The following is an 18,991-nucleotide window of genomic DNA, read 5'->3' on the forward strand; positions in this document are numbered from 1 at the left end:
TGGATGTACGTATGTATGAATGAATAAAACTTGAAGTATTGAGCCTCTTTACAGGCATAATTAAATAAATATTCAAATGGTTCAACTTCTCAACTCAAAAATTATTTAACTTTTTAGGTAAACAATTGCTGAAGTGTTCGAAGAGAGACTGCATTGTTTACCATTTCGCGTGTCAACATTGTTAATAATTATGTCCGTAACATGTATGTGCCGCGGTCAGTCGTGCAAAACTGACACTTTTCTAGACCTTTGGGGTACAATGGTCTAGCAGCCATGCATAACTTGCACTTGTGTAGACCATTGGGCATGATGGTCTAGCAGCCATGCATAACTTGCACTTGCCTAGACCATTGGACTTTTTAAGTTCTCTAGGACTTTTTTAAGAAAATTTTAAAGCTCGTTTATTCGCTTTTTTTAACTGCAATTACAGTTATTCTCGGTGATCTCAATGCCCGACAAGTAGTGATCTATCTTCTGGAAAAAATGTATTTATAATTGATATACCTGGTATGCAACAGTAATGTAAAAGAAGTGAGGGAATTATTGTTTAAGTGCGCTGACGAGTCTTAAATTGTTTGATAATTATCCTCATCTCAATGCATTTATTGACTTCTGTTATTTAATTAACCTTATTATCTATAATTATGTATATACCTGGCAGATTTGGTTCTGCATAAATATATTAGCTGTATACTTGTATAATGATTTTTATTGATTAATTTCAGACGCTGAGTACGAATACAACACAGAGGCAAGCCGCAAACCCCAACCTTCCCCTATAACCCCCGGCATCCAACCCTCGACGGTGTACACCATCCGACCCCTGCCACCAGACCCCCCTCCTCTAGCCTCTTCGGGGTCCACGAGGACGGCCCCCTTGCCCCCCCTAGACCCCGTAATGGGGGATGATGGGGGGGACGTAGAGTATGAGTACAGCGTGGGTGAAGATTACTTCGATGACGCCGGCGCCGCCATGCCGGTCAAGGTGCGAGCCTGGACACATTTTTTTTTTGTTTTTCTTATTAATATATCAATAATGAATATTGAAAATAAATACAAACATTATAATAATTAATCGAGTTATATTTAGTGATGTTATATTGTATTTTATTGAGCTATATTCTTTTTATGTCTGATATCATGATTTTCGGTTAATTTCGTCTTTTTTTGTTTTTTATGATTTATCTCAATTAGATTTAGGAATTTAATATGAGGTAACAGCTTCCAATTCTTCTTTCTATTTTAAATGCTGTCATTAACTACATAACGCCGGAAAACGGTCTGACTGGCATTTCAGTGTCCACCAGGCCTGTACAATGTAACACCGTGTCACCGCTTTCCCCAGTTTAACACAAGACACCTGTGCCATATTTGAAAAAAAAAACTGTGAAACTTCATCTTTATGTGGCGGCTTGCCGCTAGAACGCCCGTCAGACCGTATTCTCACCGTTATTTCCAACGGGTTACCGTTATCTACCATCGACTGTGGTGGCTAACGGCGGTCCACTGTAAATAGCGTTCCACCGCAAACGGCGGTTTACCGTAAGCGTTGGTCTACCAAAAACGCTGGTCCACCGTAAACAGCGGTTTACCGTAAGCGATGGTCCCCCGAAAACGGTGGTCCTCCGTAAACGCTGGTTGACCGTAAACGGTGGTCCACTGTAAACGACAGTCCACTGTAAACAGCGTTCCGCCGTAAACGGTGGTCCACCGTAAACGGCGGTTTACCGTAAGCGTTAGTCTACCAAAAACGCTGGTCCACCGTAAACAGCGGTTCACCGTAATATCTCAGTCCCCCCCCCCTGCAGGAGGTACGTGAGGGGTCGACGCTACGTCTGAAGTGCCGTCTGGCAGGTCTGCTGGGCCACGTGCCCGTGCGCGTGTCCTGGTACAGAGACGACACAGAGATTACCGAGCTCTCTGCGCACCTCAGGCTCAAGTTCTTGCCCTACAAGTGAGAACTGAAACCCTTTATTTTAACTCCGCAACTCGGGAACAATGTATTTAGAACTTATAAACAAATTACGCTCGGGTACCTTTCATCCAACTAAATACCTCAAAACCTGAGCAAGATACATCACTAATTTAGTTAAATACGTAAACTATTACGTAATCTTTCTTATTTTGCTCGATTTATGTAACCTAATGCAATGCGTACCACCTGCAATGCGTATTTATTTCACCTCTATATAATATACGTATTTTTATCACCTATCATGCGTATTTTTATCACCTATCATGCGTATTTTTATATGTACAAATAAACCCGCTCGCCGCAGAACGCCTCCCCGGCTGCGTATCTCGCGGGTGATGCAGGAGGACGCTGGGGTCTACGCGGGCCGGTGGTCTACCGAGGACGACCGTCAGACCGGCTGGTGCAACCAGACCGTCATCGTGACGGCCGCTAGACCCGCGCCGCAGGCATTGCAGGTGGGCTGAACTTCTTGCAGACCGTCTATTTTATGGTCTGTATTCCGCCAGACCGTCAATGTTTGATTGAATTTTATGAGCTGTTGTCACGCTGGTAACTATTTAATGGAATTCTATAGTATAATCTATAATATAAGATGCCTAGTTGAATTTTTATACAAGCTAGGCATCAATTAGTATTGTGAACTTACTTTATGATAGGTAATGTATTAATTACACTTAACGATATACATGTATTACTGACGCTGTGTGGCTGACCCTATTCGAGATAAACGAAAATTAGCACTTGGCATTGTAATCTTCAGGCGAGTAAGGTAATATGCAAGGTAATTAGTGGCAGTCATAGCCTAGCATTGTAGCTTTAATTTATATAAAATATGTAATAGATTGTTTTAATAAGTAACTTAACATGTTGCAGAGCCCGCACAAGATATACGAAGAGCCTGGGGCGCCGGTGTTCACGAAGATCTTGCAGCCCTTCATGGTGAAGCCTGCCGGGAACGTGGCCGAGCTGCGGTGTCCCGCCCGGGGCGACGACCTCACTACCGAGTGGACTAAGGTCATTAATTACCTCATATATTCATATAAGGTCATTAATTACCTCTTATATTCATATATTCATGTTCATATATTCATATTCTTTTAAGCAGGTTTCATTGAAGACCAGAGCATTTGTTTTATTGTATCAATCAATGAAACCTGCTTAGGAACAAATTCTGCCAACCTATACTAATATTCATATACATTCGCTGAAGTGAGTAACATAGCAATTTACTTGGTTCATCGTTAGTGGGTCATCCAGACCCAGTTCGGCCCGAACAGGGGGTATCAGAGCTACGTCTGCTCGTGCTGTGTTGCGTCAACATGCGGACAATATTATATATTCATTTTTTCTGGTGTGATACGGTAATGAGGATTTGGAACCATTCTGTGTTGAGTTGTAGTGCTTAAACTGTCATTTGCGTCACTGATATTCAACATTTTTGTGAAATTTTATCTTTTTATAAAATTTGTACTTATATGGGTACTGTCAACTGAGGGTACTTTGGTTACCGGAATAATTTTGTCCATCATAAGGCCGACTTTAGCTCCTGCATCAAGGTAAGTTTTGTCAGGGCTGACGTCGACCGTTATCGGGCTCACTGTGATCGTTATCGGACTGACTTTGATCGTCATCGGGCTGACTTTGACCGTCATCGGGCTGACTTTGACCGTCATCGGGCTGACTTTGACCGTCATCGGGCTGACTTTGACCGTCATCGGGCTGACTTTGATCGTCATCGGGCTGACTTTGATCGTCATCGGGCTGACTTTGATCGTCATCGGGCTGATTTTGACCGTCAAAGGCCGCTACGTGCACTTAGGCCGCTACGTGCAGCTAGGTCGCTACTTGCACTTAGGCCGCTACGTTCACTTGGCCGCTACGTGCACTTAGGCCGCTACGTGCACTGAGGCCGCTACGTGCACTTAGGCCGCTACGTGTACCTAGGCCGCTACTTGCACTGAGGCCGCTACGTATAGGTACTCGGAGCACACGTAGCGGCCAGAAGAATATTTTAAATCGTTATTCAGAGCCGCTTCTGCTCCAAAAGGAGGCGAATATATAGAAGAATTTATTTATTATTTAAGCACCAAATTGTAGTAAAGTGACTCACGTGAACCTAAAAGTTCCTCAACAAAAAATTGCATGTGTGACAATATTTCGTTATTTTTTATCAAGTAGATTAAAGAGAGATGAGCAGAATAAAGATTATTGAGTTGAGTAAAGATTGTTGAGTAGAATGAAGAAAGAGTAGCAGAATGATGTTTGTCGAGTAGAATAAAGACATTTGAGCGCAATGAAGATATTCAAGTTGAACGTCTCATTAACTGGTGTTCGAAGAGCGCTTTGCTAGCCGCCCCATCCTGAAGCGACGGCTGGCGAACTTGACGGTTGTGTCGGGGGACGTGGCGACGTTTGAATGCTGCATCATCAGCGATCAACCGCCGTTCATATCGTGGCTCAAACACCCCACGCATGACGTCGCCTTCAGCCAAAACGGCACCGTTAACAGACTCTATGTCATCAAGGTGGTGTTATCATGCCGCGTCGTCTGTTGGCGACAGCGCTTTTTCTGTTACCGTTCGGGCGACTGTCCTGCTTGGTCATGGTTCATTTTTCTCGGGCGTTGATTTAATATTGGGCGTCTGCACTGGCCAGATCTTTATCTTTAACTTTTAATTATGGCTGGCTTTGTCATGACTCTCCTGGTTCGGGCTTCTATGCTGGTCACATACATTTTTTCGGGATTTCGAGTCTATATAACCCACATTTGTTTCCTTGGGGCGTTCATACCAACCAAGTTTCTTTATTCCTTGGGAGTTGACATAAGTGCTGTCATGACTGGGTATTGCCTCATATTGCCTCATTAGGAGCTAAATTTGGGTATTAATGATCACTGCTTTATTCTTCGAGCCGTTGCTTGATTGCTCTCAGACCTCAGTAAGGTTGCCATTGATCATTCTTAATCCCGCAATAGTAGCAATCATGCTAAACTGAAGATGTTGCAAACGGCATCCACCTTCAAGAAGTCGTTATTTTCAAAAGATAATTAGATTTTCTTTGTATCATTAAGATAGTGCTTACGTTTCGGACGACGAAGACGTTGAATTTTCTCTCAATTTGCTGGCGCTGTTTACAGCTTTTAATTACTGCTGCTTACGTACCGTATTTTAGATCCATTATGAACTTTATTATCGCCTTGCTTGTTGCTTGTAGTTGCGTTATATTGTTCACGTCCATTTGTATTTTATAGACTTTTAATTTTTTCAACTGATTAATTTTTTTTCTTTCGAACTTATATTAGAAACTTGAAATCTCTAGATTCTCTTTTAATTTAGTATCCTATATTCACATCGTTGGAACTCGAGATAAATTTCTTCAGTATAAGATTTTCTCAGAAGAATTTTGAAAGCCGTTATTCTTTCAATGTTTCGAGGATTAATTTATTTAAAGTTCAGATAAGGAATTTGTTCATTATAGGCTCCCGTATTTCTCCCATCTTTCGAACAGACTCAAGAGTTTTATTGTATTTCGAGTCTTGACGCTGGGAAGCGTGATCAGCATTGCTGAGTTCAGAGCAAAGCCAACGTGTCTGGACCTATACTTTCAAAAAAAGTTAGGAGATCGTAAGTTCATCAGTCAATCATTGGCGGCCATTCAAGCAAAATCCACCAATCATAGACAAGAATATAGAGCGTAAGTACTTACGTTCACTTAGCGAATTTTGAAGGTATAGGCCATGTCTTCTACAGGGCGACTTGAGGTTTTCTCTAACATTATCTTCTACTCCACAGGTCATTTATTTAACTAATGTGGTCAACTTCTTAGTCTGATAACAGGACAAGTGCAGAAGGAAAATAAAATAATGTCGTCTAAAATATATAATGATATGCTTTGAAGAAAATTCATTCGGGTTTACTCTACACTGTTCGAAAAATTTTTTCATAAAACGATTTTACCGTGTTTTGAGTGACCGGCCGGAACGTTAAAAAAATGCCGTTTCACTGTTTTTTTTTCAATTTAACGCAAGAAACCGTATACAGCATTAAGAAAGAAAACGGCGAAACGGTTCATTTACACCGGGCAGCCGGCTACTATAGAACGCCGATTCAACCGTTTTTTACGGTTATTTCGAACAGTGTACGTTGTCTTCTATGAATTAATCAAAACGTACATTTATGATAAAAAGTCATTCAATAATTCATCAAGTCAATTTGGTACCTAAAAATCCTTGTCCTGATTTCAGTCTTCACGGCGGATGGAAGAACATGCAAGATAACTTTTTTTTAACAATTAAATGAGGCTATGTTCTGTGGGTATAATGTACGTATAAATTTTCATGCACGCTGGACTCATATTAACAAAATCACTTCTATTTTCAGGAATTTTTCTGGGTCTCGCATGAATACATTTTAATTAATTGATTATTGGTGTTGGCTTCACAGATAACAATATTTAAGTTAGTCTATCTAATGATGTAAGACTGGTGTTGTTAGTTCCATATCTGACCGTGGTGTAAGTATCTTGGATGGATCAGCATTATTTGTCTCCTACTCCTGTTCATATTACTCGTGGTTGACTGAGCTCCTACCTATAAAATTACCCAGGATATAATTTTTTTGTACGCAGCGCGTGTTGCATAAATAACATTCCATCACAGCGCAGGCTGTGATAGTTATTTACATTTATTTGTTATCTTCTTTACTTTGATTTGGCTTGTCCAGAGTAAGAATATTGTGATTCATTATTGTTACGTGACAACTTGCCACGTTATCGACTTGTATTGTTTCGATTCGCGGGTTTGTGATTGTTCGAACGGGCTTTATGTGTACGATTTATTTATGTATTGTTGTTTTATTTACGCTCATGTATTATGGAAACGAGATTGGTTTTATCAACGATGGGGTCATGCTTTATTTTAAATTGTGTTTTGTCGCAGTAAGTATAAGTTAATTTGTTTAAATTGCGTGTTGCATACACGAGTTGTGTAGATTAGCTGCCGAATATGCAATGTTGCGCGTTCGCCATTCGTATTGTTGTACGTAATGCATCTGCATGTCCTGTAACAGGAATACCTTAGCGCGGGCCGTGAATCTTACGTTCATTCTTCAGTAGCCCCACGAGCTTGGTTATGTACCCCTGTTCACCCTATGCCCCGTGGCTTTTAAAATGCCCCCTGGCCTCTCAAATGCCCCCTGATCCTCCAAATGCCCCCTGGTCCTCCAAATGCCCCCTGGTCCTCCAAATGCCCCCTGGTCCTCCAAATGCCCCCTGGTCCTCCAAATGCCCCCAGGTCCCCAAATGCCCCCTGGTTCAAAAAATTGCCCCGCGGTTGACATTTCCGGCCGTCCGGTTTTTAGCGCACGCCCCCACGCGCCCCATCTTCACGGAGTCTCTGCGTAACCTGACGGTGCACGAGGGTGACGATGTGATGCTCAGGGTGCAACTGTACGTGGAGAACACCCCTACACCATACCTGGTGTGGTGCCGGGACAAACTCCACGTCTACAACTCCAGCGGTGATGACTCCATGACGCTCCTAAATCCCCCCAAAGATGGAGATTTTAACTGCGAGGTGCGGATTGCACGTCAAATTTAAATAGCAATTTTTGCGGAATTGTCGACAGATTTTCGCAGGTTTAAAGTTGCCATCAATGATGAGTCGTATCATTGGCGAGGCCTCGGATGATAATGATGTATAGTTTGAGTATGTATGTTAGTTAGATCTTCTATTAATTCTATTTTTATCTTACAGTCAGATATGAAGTTCAGTCACTTGTAAATCTTTCACTTGAATTCGCGATGAAAAAGCTATTTAGATTTTGTTCTTCTTCCACTCCTCAGTATCAACTTTTTATTGAATGACTTCACTTATTGACTCAACTTATTCTTTTGAAAATTTTCTCTCATATGACGTCCCGATAATGCTGAATTGAGCAGCCTAAAGATAGTCTTTTGGTCTCAAAAATGTACTTTTTCTGTTGATATTTTAAAAGTTCTACAAATGCTATTCCATCAGATTTTTTAATTTTTTTGTTACATACAGAAAATATAAATAAAAATCATTCTAATGAATGATAATAAAGTACGAGCACGCACAGTCAGCAATGCAATTTTTTTTATAATTTAGAACTAATATATAACCAAGAAATCTCTTTTGTTTAGAAACGTACGCTAACTGCTGCTACTCTATTCTTGCCTAATTAACAATTTTTATTGTGATACAAATACCGTCCAACTGTAAGATATTGATTTCCAATCCCAAAATTGTCCAATTAATACTTCATCGGCTTACGGTATTATAACCACTGTGTTACTGTGTTGTGAAGTCTAAAATGTGCGTGATTTTAAGTGTATCAGTCGGCAAATGCGTTGATCATTTTGTCAATATAATGACGCACTTATTGAACGTACCACTTATACGACCTTTTGCTGGGCTAAACTGAGTCAGGATGATCCACTATAAGGCGTAAAGTGCATCGCTATGTAGACTAAGTTACTTATTTCTTTGAGTAATATGTAAATAGATGCGTTCTGTCTGTAGTGTTTACCAGCACGCTAAGGTACCGAAAACATGTTTTATGCGACTAAAAAATACTCAACTTTGTTCTTATTCATTCTGTCTATATAGTGTGATATACACCTAGAACATGCTCTAGTTAACTAGTGCTAGTTAACTCATGACTTGTGTGTGTTCCTGTGCACTAAACTAAACTGCGTGTCGTGTTGTGATCCACGAATGCTTTATTTTTATGAAGAAATGAACTATGTAAGCGAGTGAAATGAACTACGTAAGCAAGTGACGTGTCATTACTAACATAATTGTTTGTTCTTTAAAGCCGCTTGGATGTGTGTTCTCCACTGCAAGCAAGAACACCAAACCCTGAGTTCACTTCACTGTAGGATATTAACCAGCCTGCAAGTATTGATTTTCGGTAAAAAACATGAACATCAATAATAAATTTTATCATTTATCCAATACAAAACAGCAGCTTGCATGTCGGTTCTCTTCTGCAACCAGGAACATCGAACATTCAGTTCACTTTAAGACAATAACGAGCCTGGATTTTTCAATAGAACCCTGAATATCAATGGTAATTTTTTTGCATTTTTTTCAATGCCTAACAGAAGCTTTACTGCAAGGAATTGAATTTACGTAACTTGTGGATTGCCTGGCAGATTTTTTTGATTGAATATCTATAGTATTTTCGTATGGGTCGAGTCTGGTCCATGATTTTTTAAATACATTTTTGGAGTACTTTATTTTTTCGTAAATTGTTATAAGTAGCGTCTTGTGCTTGTAGTGCAGAGTTGTGCGTGTATTATAAACTTGTAATTGTAGTACAGAGTTGTCTTGTGGCTTGCTGAATTTATTTTGTGGCTTGCCGATTTCGTTTTACTGTAAGGAATTGACATTTTTTTCTGTGTTTATTCATTATTGTATTTGTTGAATCTTGTTTGATCTTCATGGCAATGTATTTTGTTCGCTTTAGTGTTGTTATTTATGTTGGATGCCAAACGTTTTACGTGCATGTTTTGTGATTTTAACCTTAAAATATCTCTATTCTTAACCTTTCGTTTGTAGTCTTCAAGTGCATTGTGATTTTCCAACATATGGCCAATTATTTGCATGCGTGTTGCTTGTTATATGCAAGTTGCTGCTTCACTCAATTTTTTTACTTATTCTAATTTTCTCATTTGTTGATAATTGATATTTTCCTGACGAGTGATGGTCTGTAGAATATTTATATATGAAAATATCGATTCTTCGCGAAATATCGTTTTCTTTACTATTTTTTTCCAGAATAATTGATAACACACATATATTATACATTTAAATTTCATCAATCTATAGACATACGTTGTGGTCATGGCACTGACCTATCAATTATAGATTATTATAGAGTACGTTTTTCAGACTTTCGAGTACGTATATCGACTATTATAGTGTGTAGGTATTCACGATTTATGTTCTGCTTGTGTATCAGTTCACATGAAGAGTGAACTGATATCTTGATTGAATTACGTAGTGATGCGAACTGCATAGAATGTTCAATGAATAATATTGGCTTCTTGAGAATTGATATCATGAATTGAATTTGTAATTATGTGAATTGAGGATGAAGGATATGTAAATATTAAAATGTTCACTGAAAAATATTTGTATGCTTGAAAGGTAGGAGAATATATAAATGTGAGTTGAACAAATAATATTGTGTTGAAATGTTGAACTAATAATATTTGTGTGCCAGTAAGGTGTATGAATATGTATATTTGTATGCATAAATGTTGAATTAATAAAGCTTTTCACGGTAGGAGGGCGGGGCTATGAACGCCACCGAAGATCCGCAGGTTCTGGTGCTGAACAACGTCTCCTCTGCGGACCAGGGCTGGTATACCTGCCTGGCTGCTAACAGCATTGGTACTTCGTCTAGTACTGCGTACCTCACGGTCCTGCCAGGTACTATAAGCTGGGTACTTATACTAACGTAACTCACGTCGGTAATCGTCAACGACTACTAACGTAACTCACGTCGATAATCGTCAACGAATACTAACGTAACTCACGTCGATAATCGTCAACGACTACTAACGTAACTCACGTCGGTAATCGTCAACGTCTAATTGTTTACTCACGAATCAGTGACGAACCGTACGCGTCTCACGGACTACACGAACCTGGTCAAGACGGTTGACAACCAGACGTTGTTCGCGGTGGTGGCCGTCCTTGGCATGTTGGTCACGGGCGTGTTCATGACGGCCGTGTTCGGGTGTCGCAAGTGGCGACAGGAGAAGAGGAGGAACCTCGAACTGGAGCGATCTACCGAGACGTACAATCCGCACATAAAAAAGGTAAGCTTCTAGATCTACCGAAACATAGCCCGCACATCAAAAAAGTAAACTTTTACTATCTACCGAGACATAGCCCTCACATCAAAAAGGTAAGCTTTACGACCTACCGAGACATGTAACCCGTACATCAAAAAGGTAAAGTTCTACGATCTACCGAGACGTACAATCCGCACATCATAAAGGTAAACTTTTACTATCTACCGAGACATAGCCCTCACATCAAAAAGGTAAGCTTTACGACCTACCGAGACATATAACCCGCACATCAAAAAGGTAAAGTTCTACGATCTACCGAGACGTACAATCCGCACATCAAAAAGGTAAACTTATACTATCTACCGAGACATAGCCCTCACATCAAAAGGTAAGCTTTACGACCTACCGAGACATATAATCCGCACATTAAAAAGTAAACATTTAATATCTTACCAAGACCTACAACTCCCGTATCGAAAAGGTGAACTTTTACCATCTACCGAAACATGTAACCCGCACATCAAAAAGGTGAACTTTTACCATCTACCGAAACATGTAACCCGCAAATAAAAAAAGTAAACTTTTACGATCTATCGAAACGTATAACACGCACATGAAAAAGTAAAGTTTAACGTCTACCAAGACCTACAACCCCCGTATCGAAAAGGTGAACTTTCCATACGTTTTTAACCCACACTTTTGCAAGTGAACTGTCCAAAGTACACATCCGAAACTTGGACGTTTGAGCTTGATCAAACACAAATATACTGGCCCTTTTTGCAGGTCATGTCATATTATATAATGAACTGGCGCAATAAACTGGACCTGATTGCAGGTAATCTGTTGTGATATACCGTAGGGGACTGGCGAACACGAATATAATGGACCTGTTTGCATGCCATGTTATGTAATATAATAGACTCGATATTACAAATATATCTGACATGTTCGTAGGTTAAATGATATGATATAATAGACTAGTGAACACATAATGGATTTGTTCGCAGGTCATTGTGGAGCGGTTGGAGAACGAACACTCAGAAGAGCCGCTGCTGGTCCCCAACATCAAAATCGAGCGCTGTCCGTCCCGCCGCTGTGCTGGATCATCTCCTAACCAGAGGTGTGATATTGCCCTCCCAACAATATGGGATAGTGTCTTTAAATTGGTTGGGTTATTGCCTCTAATTTGATGGGATAGTGTCTTTAAATTGGTTGGGTTATTGCCTCTAATTTGATGGGATAGTGTTTCTAAAGTGAATGTCATGTTGCCTCTAATTTGATGGGATAGTATCTTTAAATTGGTTGGGTTATTGCCTCTAATTTTATGGGATAGTTTTTCTAAAGTGGATGTGATGTTGCCTCTAATTTGATGGGATAGTGTCTCTAAATTGGTTGGGTTATTGCCTCTAATTTGATGGGATAGTGTTTCTAAATTGGTTGGGTTATTGCCTCTAATTTGATGGGATACTTAATCAGACTTGAACTTCAACTAATCTGTAATGTAAAGTGTGGGAACTGGGTACTCGTATATTTACGAACATCTTGACGTTGCGCGTAAAACTTCAGGCGATTATATATACGAACTGAATGAAAAATCTGAAATTTAAAATCATTTTCTGGTGATTTATTAGGGTGTCATAGATTTAACTGCTGTCGAAATTTGAAACTAGAAATCAATATTTTAATTGTTTGCTTAGGATGACATAAAATTGCTGATGTCATAGTTTGAGTTCCAAGCCATTCTCGACAGATTATTTTTTATTTGATTTATTTATTTACTTTTATTTTCAGCGTCTCCGAGTACGAGCTTCCTTTGGACAGCGCCTGGGAGCTGCCCCGAGACCACCTGCTGCTGGGGGACGCCCTTGGTGAAGGCGCCTTCGGCAAGGTGCACAAGGCGGAGCTCTTCTCTGCAGACCGCAAGATCAGCACTACCGTTGCCGTCAAGATGCTTAAGGGTAATGATGAGTGTAACGCAGTGGGACTAGTACTATGAGTGTAACGCAGTGGGACTAGTACTGTGAGTGTAACGCAGTGGGACTAGTACTATGAGAGTAACGCAGTGGGACTAGTACTGTGAGTGTAACACAGTGGGACTGGTACTATGAGTGTAACGCAGTGGGACTAGTACTGCGAGTGTAACGCAGTGGGACTAATACTATGAGTGTAACGCAGTGGGACTAGTACTGTGAGATAACTACTGCCTGGTAACTTGTGCGAGGAAACTACTGCCTGGTAACTTGTGAGAGGTAACTACTGCAAGGTAACTTGCAGTAGAAGTAACAAGGTTTGCTTCAACTACAGCAGTGTAACTAGCGCACTGTGACTTTTTGCTTTACTGTAGAAAATTTTCTAGTGTGGCCACTATTAGGTAAGTTCGATCGACGATAATCGAGTACAACTCAGTTCGATTCGAATTAATTGTGGTATATTCGTCATAACATCTCAATCTAATTTTCCCTTTACTTAGAAGTTGTTTTTGCCGTGACCATTATCGTTAGTTTCTCGCGTAGGGTGCGTGATTAGGAATTTGCTATTTTTTTATTATTATGTGCCGACTAAGTTATGCTGACGTTACCTCCACGGAGGCAACATGGAGTTGGCTAGCTTGTACATATCCATTTAATAATTATTATTATTGATTATCTATTTTTATGTTCAGAGGGCCACACAGACTCAGAGCTCATGGACCTGGTCTCTGAAATGGAGATGATGAAGATCATCGGCACGCACCAGAACATCATCAACCTGATCGGCTGCTGCACGCAGGACGGACCTCTCTTCGTTGTGGTTGAGTATGCACACTACGGCAACCTGCGGGACTTCCTTCGTAACAGTCAGCCCCAGGCCCTGGGCTACGAATGTGCTATTGACCAGGACCCCAAGACCTCCCTGACCCAGCGCGACCTGCTGGGATTTGCGTACCAAGTGGCGCGTGGTATGGACTACCTCGCTGCTAAGAAGGTGAGTTTACTACCATTCCCATGCTATTTAACTACTACTTAGTAGATAATTTGATTGCTTCCTTCTATTGACATGTGTAAGAGGTTCATCTACCACTCTGGGTATTTTTATTACTTCCTCTAATTAACAACGCCGCTGAGAAGGTGAACTTGTTACCAATCTGTAGGTAGGCATTTTGCTACCACCGTTCAGTGGTCATTTTAGCTATTACTCATTGGGTATTTTAACTACAATTCCGTGGAGATTTTAATTTCACTCTTTAGGTCACTCGGCAGTAGACGTGAGGCCTGCGCTTTATTTGTTTTTATTTTGATCCCTTCCTATTCACTCTTTTCTCCATGTGCTCATGGTTCTTCGTCCGTGTGATTTCTTGTTCATTTTTATATACTTCCTCTCTTTTCTTGTTCCTCTCGTTTTTTTCATATTATGTGTATTTCTAATTCATTGAAATAAAACTTTGCATCGCTGTATCGTATTTTGCTGTGCGTGTACCATTCAACGGTCCACTGTTTTTAGCAGTGTGTGCACCACTTAACTGTACCATTTTTACAGTGCGTGCGCATCATAACTGTACACTGTTTTACAGTGCGTGCACCACTTAACTATCCCATGTTTTAGCAGTGCGTGCACCACTTACCTGTACTGTTTTAACAGTGCGTGCGCATCATAACTGTACACTGTTTTTACAGTGCGTGCTCCACTTAAATGTACACTATATTACAGTGCGTGCGCATCATAACTGACCACTGTATTACAGTGCGTGCACCGTGACCTGGCGGCACGCAACGTGCTCGTATGCCAAGACCGCGTGCTGAAGATCGCAGACTTCGGCCTGGCGCGGGACATCCACAGTCAGGACTACTACAGGAAGACTTCAGAGGGGCGCCTTCCTGTCAAGTGGATGGCCCCTGAGGCCTTATTTAAACGGGTCTACACCTCCATGAGTGATGTGTAAGTTGTGTGGTGTGTGAGCTGTGTGGTGTGCGAGTTGTGTGATGTGTAAGTTGTGTGATGTGTAAATTGTGTGGTGTGAGTTGCGCTACTCATCCATGAGAACTGTGCGTTTCTACCGGTTTGTAACCGCCCTTCATCATCAGAAAATCAATTTATGATGTTTATGTTATGCATTTCTATAAATAAATTATTGAAGAACAAATATCAATTTCCAATTTTTGGTGCAGGTGGGCGTTTGGGATCCTGTTGTGGGAGATCATGTCGCTGGGCGGCACCCCGTACCCTTCTGTGCCGTCAGTGGAGAACCTCTTCAAGCTGCTCAGGGAGGGCCACCGCATGCTCAAGCCCCACTACTGCACCACCGAGACGTGAGTTAACGGCTAGGTCAACTGTGTTGTCTAATTAAACGGTTATGTTGAGTTAACATTCTTGTTGAACTCAACATTCAATTCTTGATGAGTTCATCATTCTTGTTGAGTTCAAAAAAATTTTTTTTTGAGTCCAACATTTTTTTTGAGTTCAACATTTTTTGTTTATTTCAACGTTTTTGTTGAATCGAACATTTTTGAAATAAGAAGTGCAGCAACTGTAGGTCCACAGAGGTTGTAGGAGTGCACGTTGTTGATACGGTATTCTGCTGTTCTCTGTGTGTTGATGATTGATGTGTTGTTGAAAAATTTTCAATAGTGTGTAAATGGACTTCATTGTGGAAAATTGGTGGGACTTAACAGTGTAGGGATCGATGTCATACTTTGAAATTGAATTTCACAATGGAGAGCTCAAAATTTTAGTTTAGCTGATGAAGTTGACGCTGCAGTATTTATATAATGGCGGTAATAATGTTGATGTCGATAATAATGTTTATGTGGTTGCCAGGTACGTGCTTATGAAGGAATGTTGGCGCTACAACGCGGCTGACAGACCAACATTCAGGGACATCCTCAACGAGCTCAGCAGGCAGCTTTCCATGGTCACTAATGAGGTGCGCTAATGTTTATAGAATAGTTGAAGAATAGAATATAAAAAATATTTGAAGTATAGAAGTAGTTTCAGTATAGAATAGTAGAAGTAGTTCAAGAATGGCTGAAGCATTTAATATACTTGTCATGCGTTCTCATAATGAATTTCCAAAGATAAATAGGTTTACTCTTTCCATCACCCTGCTGTTTTAAGATAACTTTCTTACATCCAAGGAACATTTTCTGTTACATTTTGATGCCGGCCTAAGTACATTAACCGTTTATTACGATAGTAAAATGAATTGTGAGTTATCAGAGGCAATCACTTCAACCTAAAAATAATACATTTAATTTTTTCAACTATTTCATGATAAATATTATCATCAGGAATACTTGGACCTGACGGTCACCCCACACCTGGACACGCCGCCCAGCAGCTACGACAGCGGCGTCACCACAGTCATGCTACCGCAGTAGATCCTATACGATCCTATAGATCCTATACGATCCCATAGATCCTATACGATCCCATAGATCCTATAAGATCCTATAGATCCTATACGATCCTATAGATCCTATACGATCCTATAGATCCTATACGATCCTATAGATCCTATACGATCCTATACGATCCCATAGATCCTATAAGATCCTATAGATCCTACACAATCCTATACGATCCTATAGATCCTTTACGATCCCATAGATCCTATAAGATCCTATAGATCCTATACGATCCTATAGAGATCCTATACGATCCTATACAATCCTATAGATCCTATACAATCCTATAGATCCTATACGATCCCATAGATCCTATACGATCCCATAGATCCTATATACGATCCCATAGATCCTATATACGACCCTATACGATCCTATATACGATCCTATACGATCTTATAGATCCTATACGATCCCGTAGATCCTATACGATCTTATAGATCCTATACGATCCCATAGATCCTATATACGATCCCATAGATCCTATATACGATCCTATACGATCCTATAGATCCTATGCAATCCTATACGATCCCATAGATCCTATACGATTCTATACGACGAAGAAGGTTCTTCAGTATCAGAGATAGTGGATTTTACTAGGCGTGTCCGTTAGAGTTTGATATCTTGGATCTTGCGAGGCTGATCGTGAAGGATGAGATATCGGGGATTTATATTAAAGATGACTCCATGTACTTGAGGAAAATTAATCTGTCTAGGGTAAGTATTTAGAGGTCTCGTACACGATCTTACTTAATTTAAATGTTGTACGCCGTAAAATTTATATTTAATGGGGATTGCTGTTTGTAACTTGCCTATATTCCTGCTACGCCAAGTATTTCTCACTGTTATTTCTTCCAAATTCAAGTCAAAGGCCAGAAATTCTTATCTTATTTCGTAGAATTATATTTCGATGGCCTATTTCACTGCCTGATTATGTAAAAACGAGCTTATTTTACTCTCATTTAAATCTAATGTGATGCGTTGAGAGGAGCTTGCTTACTCTTATCTAGTCTTATCACAAGCAGACGCTCGATGTAACAGAAACTTAGACGTGAAAGTGGAAGTAAGATTAGATGAGGAAATTTATGGATCAAATGTAGTGAGTTTCAGAAGGAAAACACTTCCGAGTTTGTATGTCGCTAATTTGCTGAATAAGACACCAATGACTACAAATCATTATTGTCACGTAGCGAACATATTCCAGAGACAGTCGTAAATGCATGCCATTCAAACGAAATCGGTAATGCAGTTGCAGTACATTAAAAGTATTTACTAAACTGCATACTGAATCACTTTGATTTACCTACACCTCATAACTCCCGTTAACTTGAATTTGCCTTCTTGTTGGGTGTTCTTAATTTTTGAGCGATTCAAGAGGAGTGAATCTCGATTAATACTTATAACACTACTCTGTTTGCAAATAATAATAATACTTAATATACTTCATTTCACGTCACGGTGACGGAACAACCACTCGTATTTTCAAGTTTTTTTTTCAACGCTGCAGTAAATTTTGGGATGAGTTTTAAAATTTAAATTAAGCTAAATTTAAAAATTATCACAATTATTTATTGTAAGTGGGATAGTTGTGATCGCTAATGTGCCAAGAACTTGTCTATATTTATAATATTTCTTCATAATTTGCTCAGAATGTGCCAATGAGGGATTATTGTGGAGTAACCACCTACTTATTAGCTGCATAGGACGATTATCTGATTTTTTAACTCGTAATGTTTGTAGTATTATTTTTTCCATTCCCATTGCAAAAAGCAAAATAAGCTTCATTGATGGTCTTTTTTTTTACAGGATGAATAGTTTTCTGAAATTCGATTGCCGCGTACGAGGAAGTATTTTCCTGTTATTTTCTGTTCTATTTAAAAATCAGTCTTTTTCTTCCATACATCCTTTCCTTGAAAGAATGAGCCGTTTCCTTCAATATTTCATTTCCTTGAAAGGATGAGCCGTTTCCTTCAATATTTCATTTAATTTCATTGAAAATTAACAGTTCGACCAAAAATTGTTGGATGGACTACTTTATTTATTTTAATACTGAGTTAATTTTATGTTGATTTGTATTTTTTGTATATAACCGATTTGTATGTATGTGTACATAATTTAGACTATCTTAGTTAATAATTGACGAAATGCTTCTTAGTTTCACGATGTGTCATAAAACGGGTGTAAGTCGTATTACAATTGTAGACTTTTTGTGAAGAAAGCTCACTCTTAACGAATGCCGCTTAGACTTCATTAGCAAATTGATTACAAATATCTATTGATAATTAAATGCGAGATGCTGATATAGCATTTCTGATCATGACATTTCAAGAAACTTAAATTAAAACGTCCAACTGAACATTGTTTAACATAACTACGCCTAGATAAATATACTGAAGTGCAAACACCAGACTTACTGAGATGACGCAGTTAGACCAAGGGTTCAACAATGTGCAGCTTACTTAGCTCGACGTCATTGCACTTCTTTTACTGCATAACGCAGTACCAACCCTCTGACTCACATGTTAGTGACCTTTGTTCAACACGGTTTTGTCGCTGATAAAGTTTAGGGTCTGGATTTAATAAGTTCTAACGCTCTGTAAAACAAGTAATGGTTTCTAGGTTCAACACTGTTATGGATGTCGGTTAACGTAATGTATTGGATAGATGAGGCTATAATTGTACCAATATAAGCTGTATTTCTGGTCCCAGACTATGTGTTGGTCGTGGTGTAGTAGGTGCTTTTACCGTTTAGTAGATCCGTGTGTATTAACTAGTCATTGCCCTGCTCTATCTCTTCAACTATGAT

At 39.7% G+C, this 18,991-nt stretch overlaps 1 protein-coding gene across 1 annotated transcript; it reads left to right on the top strand.

Annotated features, from left to right (window-relative positions):
• The first annotated feature begins 7,341 nt into the window (after positions 1–7,341).
• Positions 7,342–16,394, top strand: LOC108678442 (fibroblast growth factor receptor 2). The gene is made up of 11 exons (XM_047882331.1): positions 7,342–7,547; positions 10,289–10,433; positions 10,617–10,825; positions 11,809–11,921; positions 12,593–12,759; positions 13,464–13,765; positions 14,523–14,716; positions 14,947–15,087; positions 15,596–15,701; positions 16,066–16,155; positions 16,194–16,394. The coding sequence occupies exons 1-10, from the start codon at positions 7,404–7,406 to the stop codon at positions 16,153–16,155; spliced, it is 1,611 nt and encodes a 536-aa protein (XP_047738287.1). The 5' UTR covers positions 7,342–7,403; the 3' UTR covers positions 16,194–16,394.
• Positions 16,395–18,991: the final 2,597 nt, after the last annotated feature.

This window comes from Hyalella azteca, unplaced genomic scaffold (assembly GCF_000764305.2).
Source record: "Hyalella azteca isolate HAZT.00-mixed unplaced genomic scaffold, Hazt_2.0.2 contig10210, whole genome shotgun sequence".
NCBI classification, from domain to species: domain Eukaryota; kingdom Metazoa; phylum Arthropoda; class Malacostraca; order Amphipoda; family Hyalellidae; genus Hyalella; species Hyalella azteca.

Coding starts and splice junctions, on each gene's coding strand:
- LOC108678442 (XM_047882331.1), top strand. CDS start 7,404: ATGCTCAGGGTGCAACTGTACGTGGAGAACACCCCTACACCATACCTG. Junction 10,434..10,616: donor GTACCTCACGGTCCTGCCAG/GTACTATAAGCT, acceptor CTCACGAATCAG/TGACGAACCGTACGCGTCTC. Junction 15,088..15,595: donor CACTACTGCACCACCGAGAC/GTGAGTTAACGG, acceptor TGTGGTTGCCAG/GTACGTGCTTATGAAGGAAT.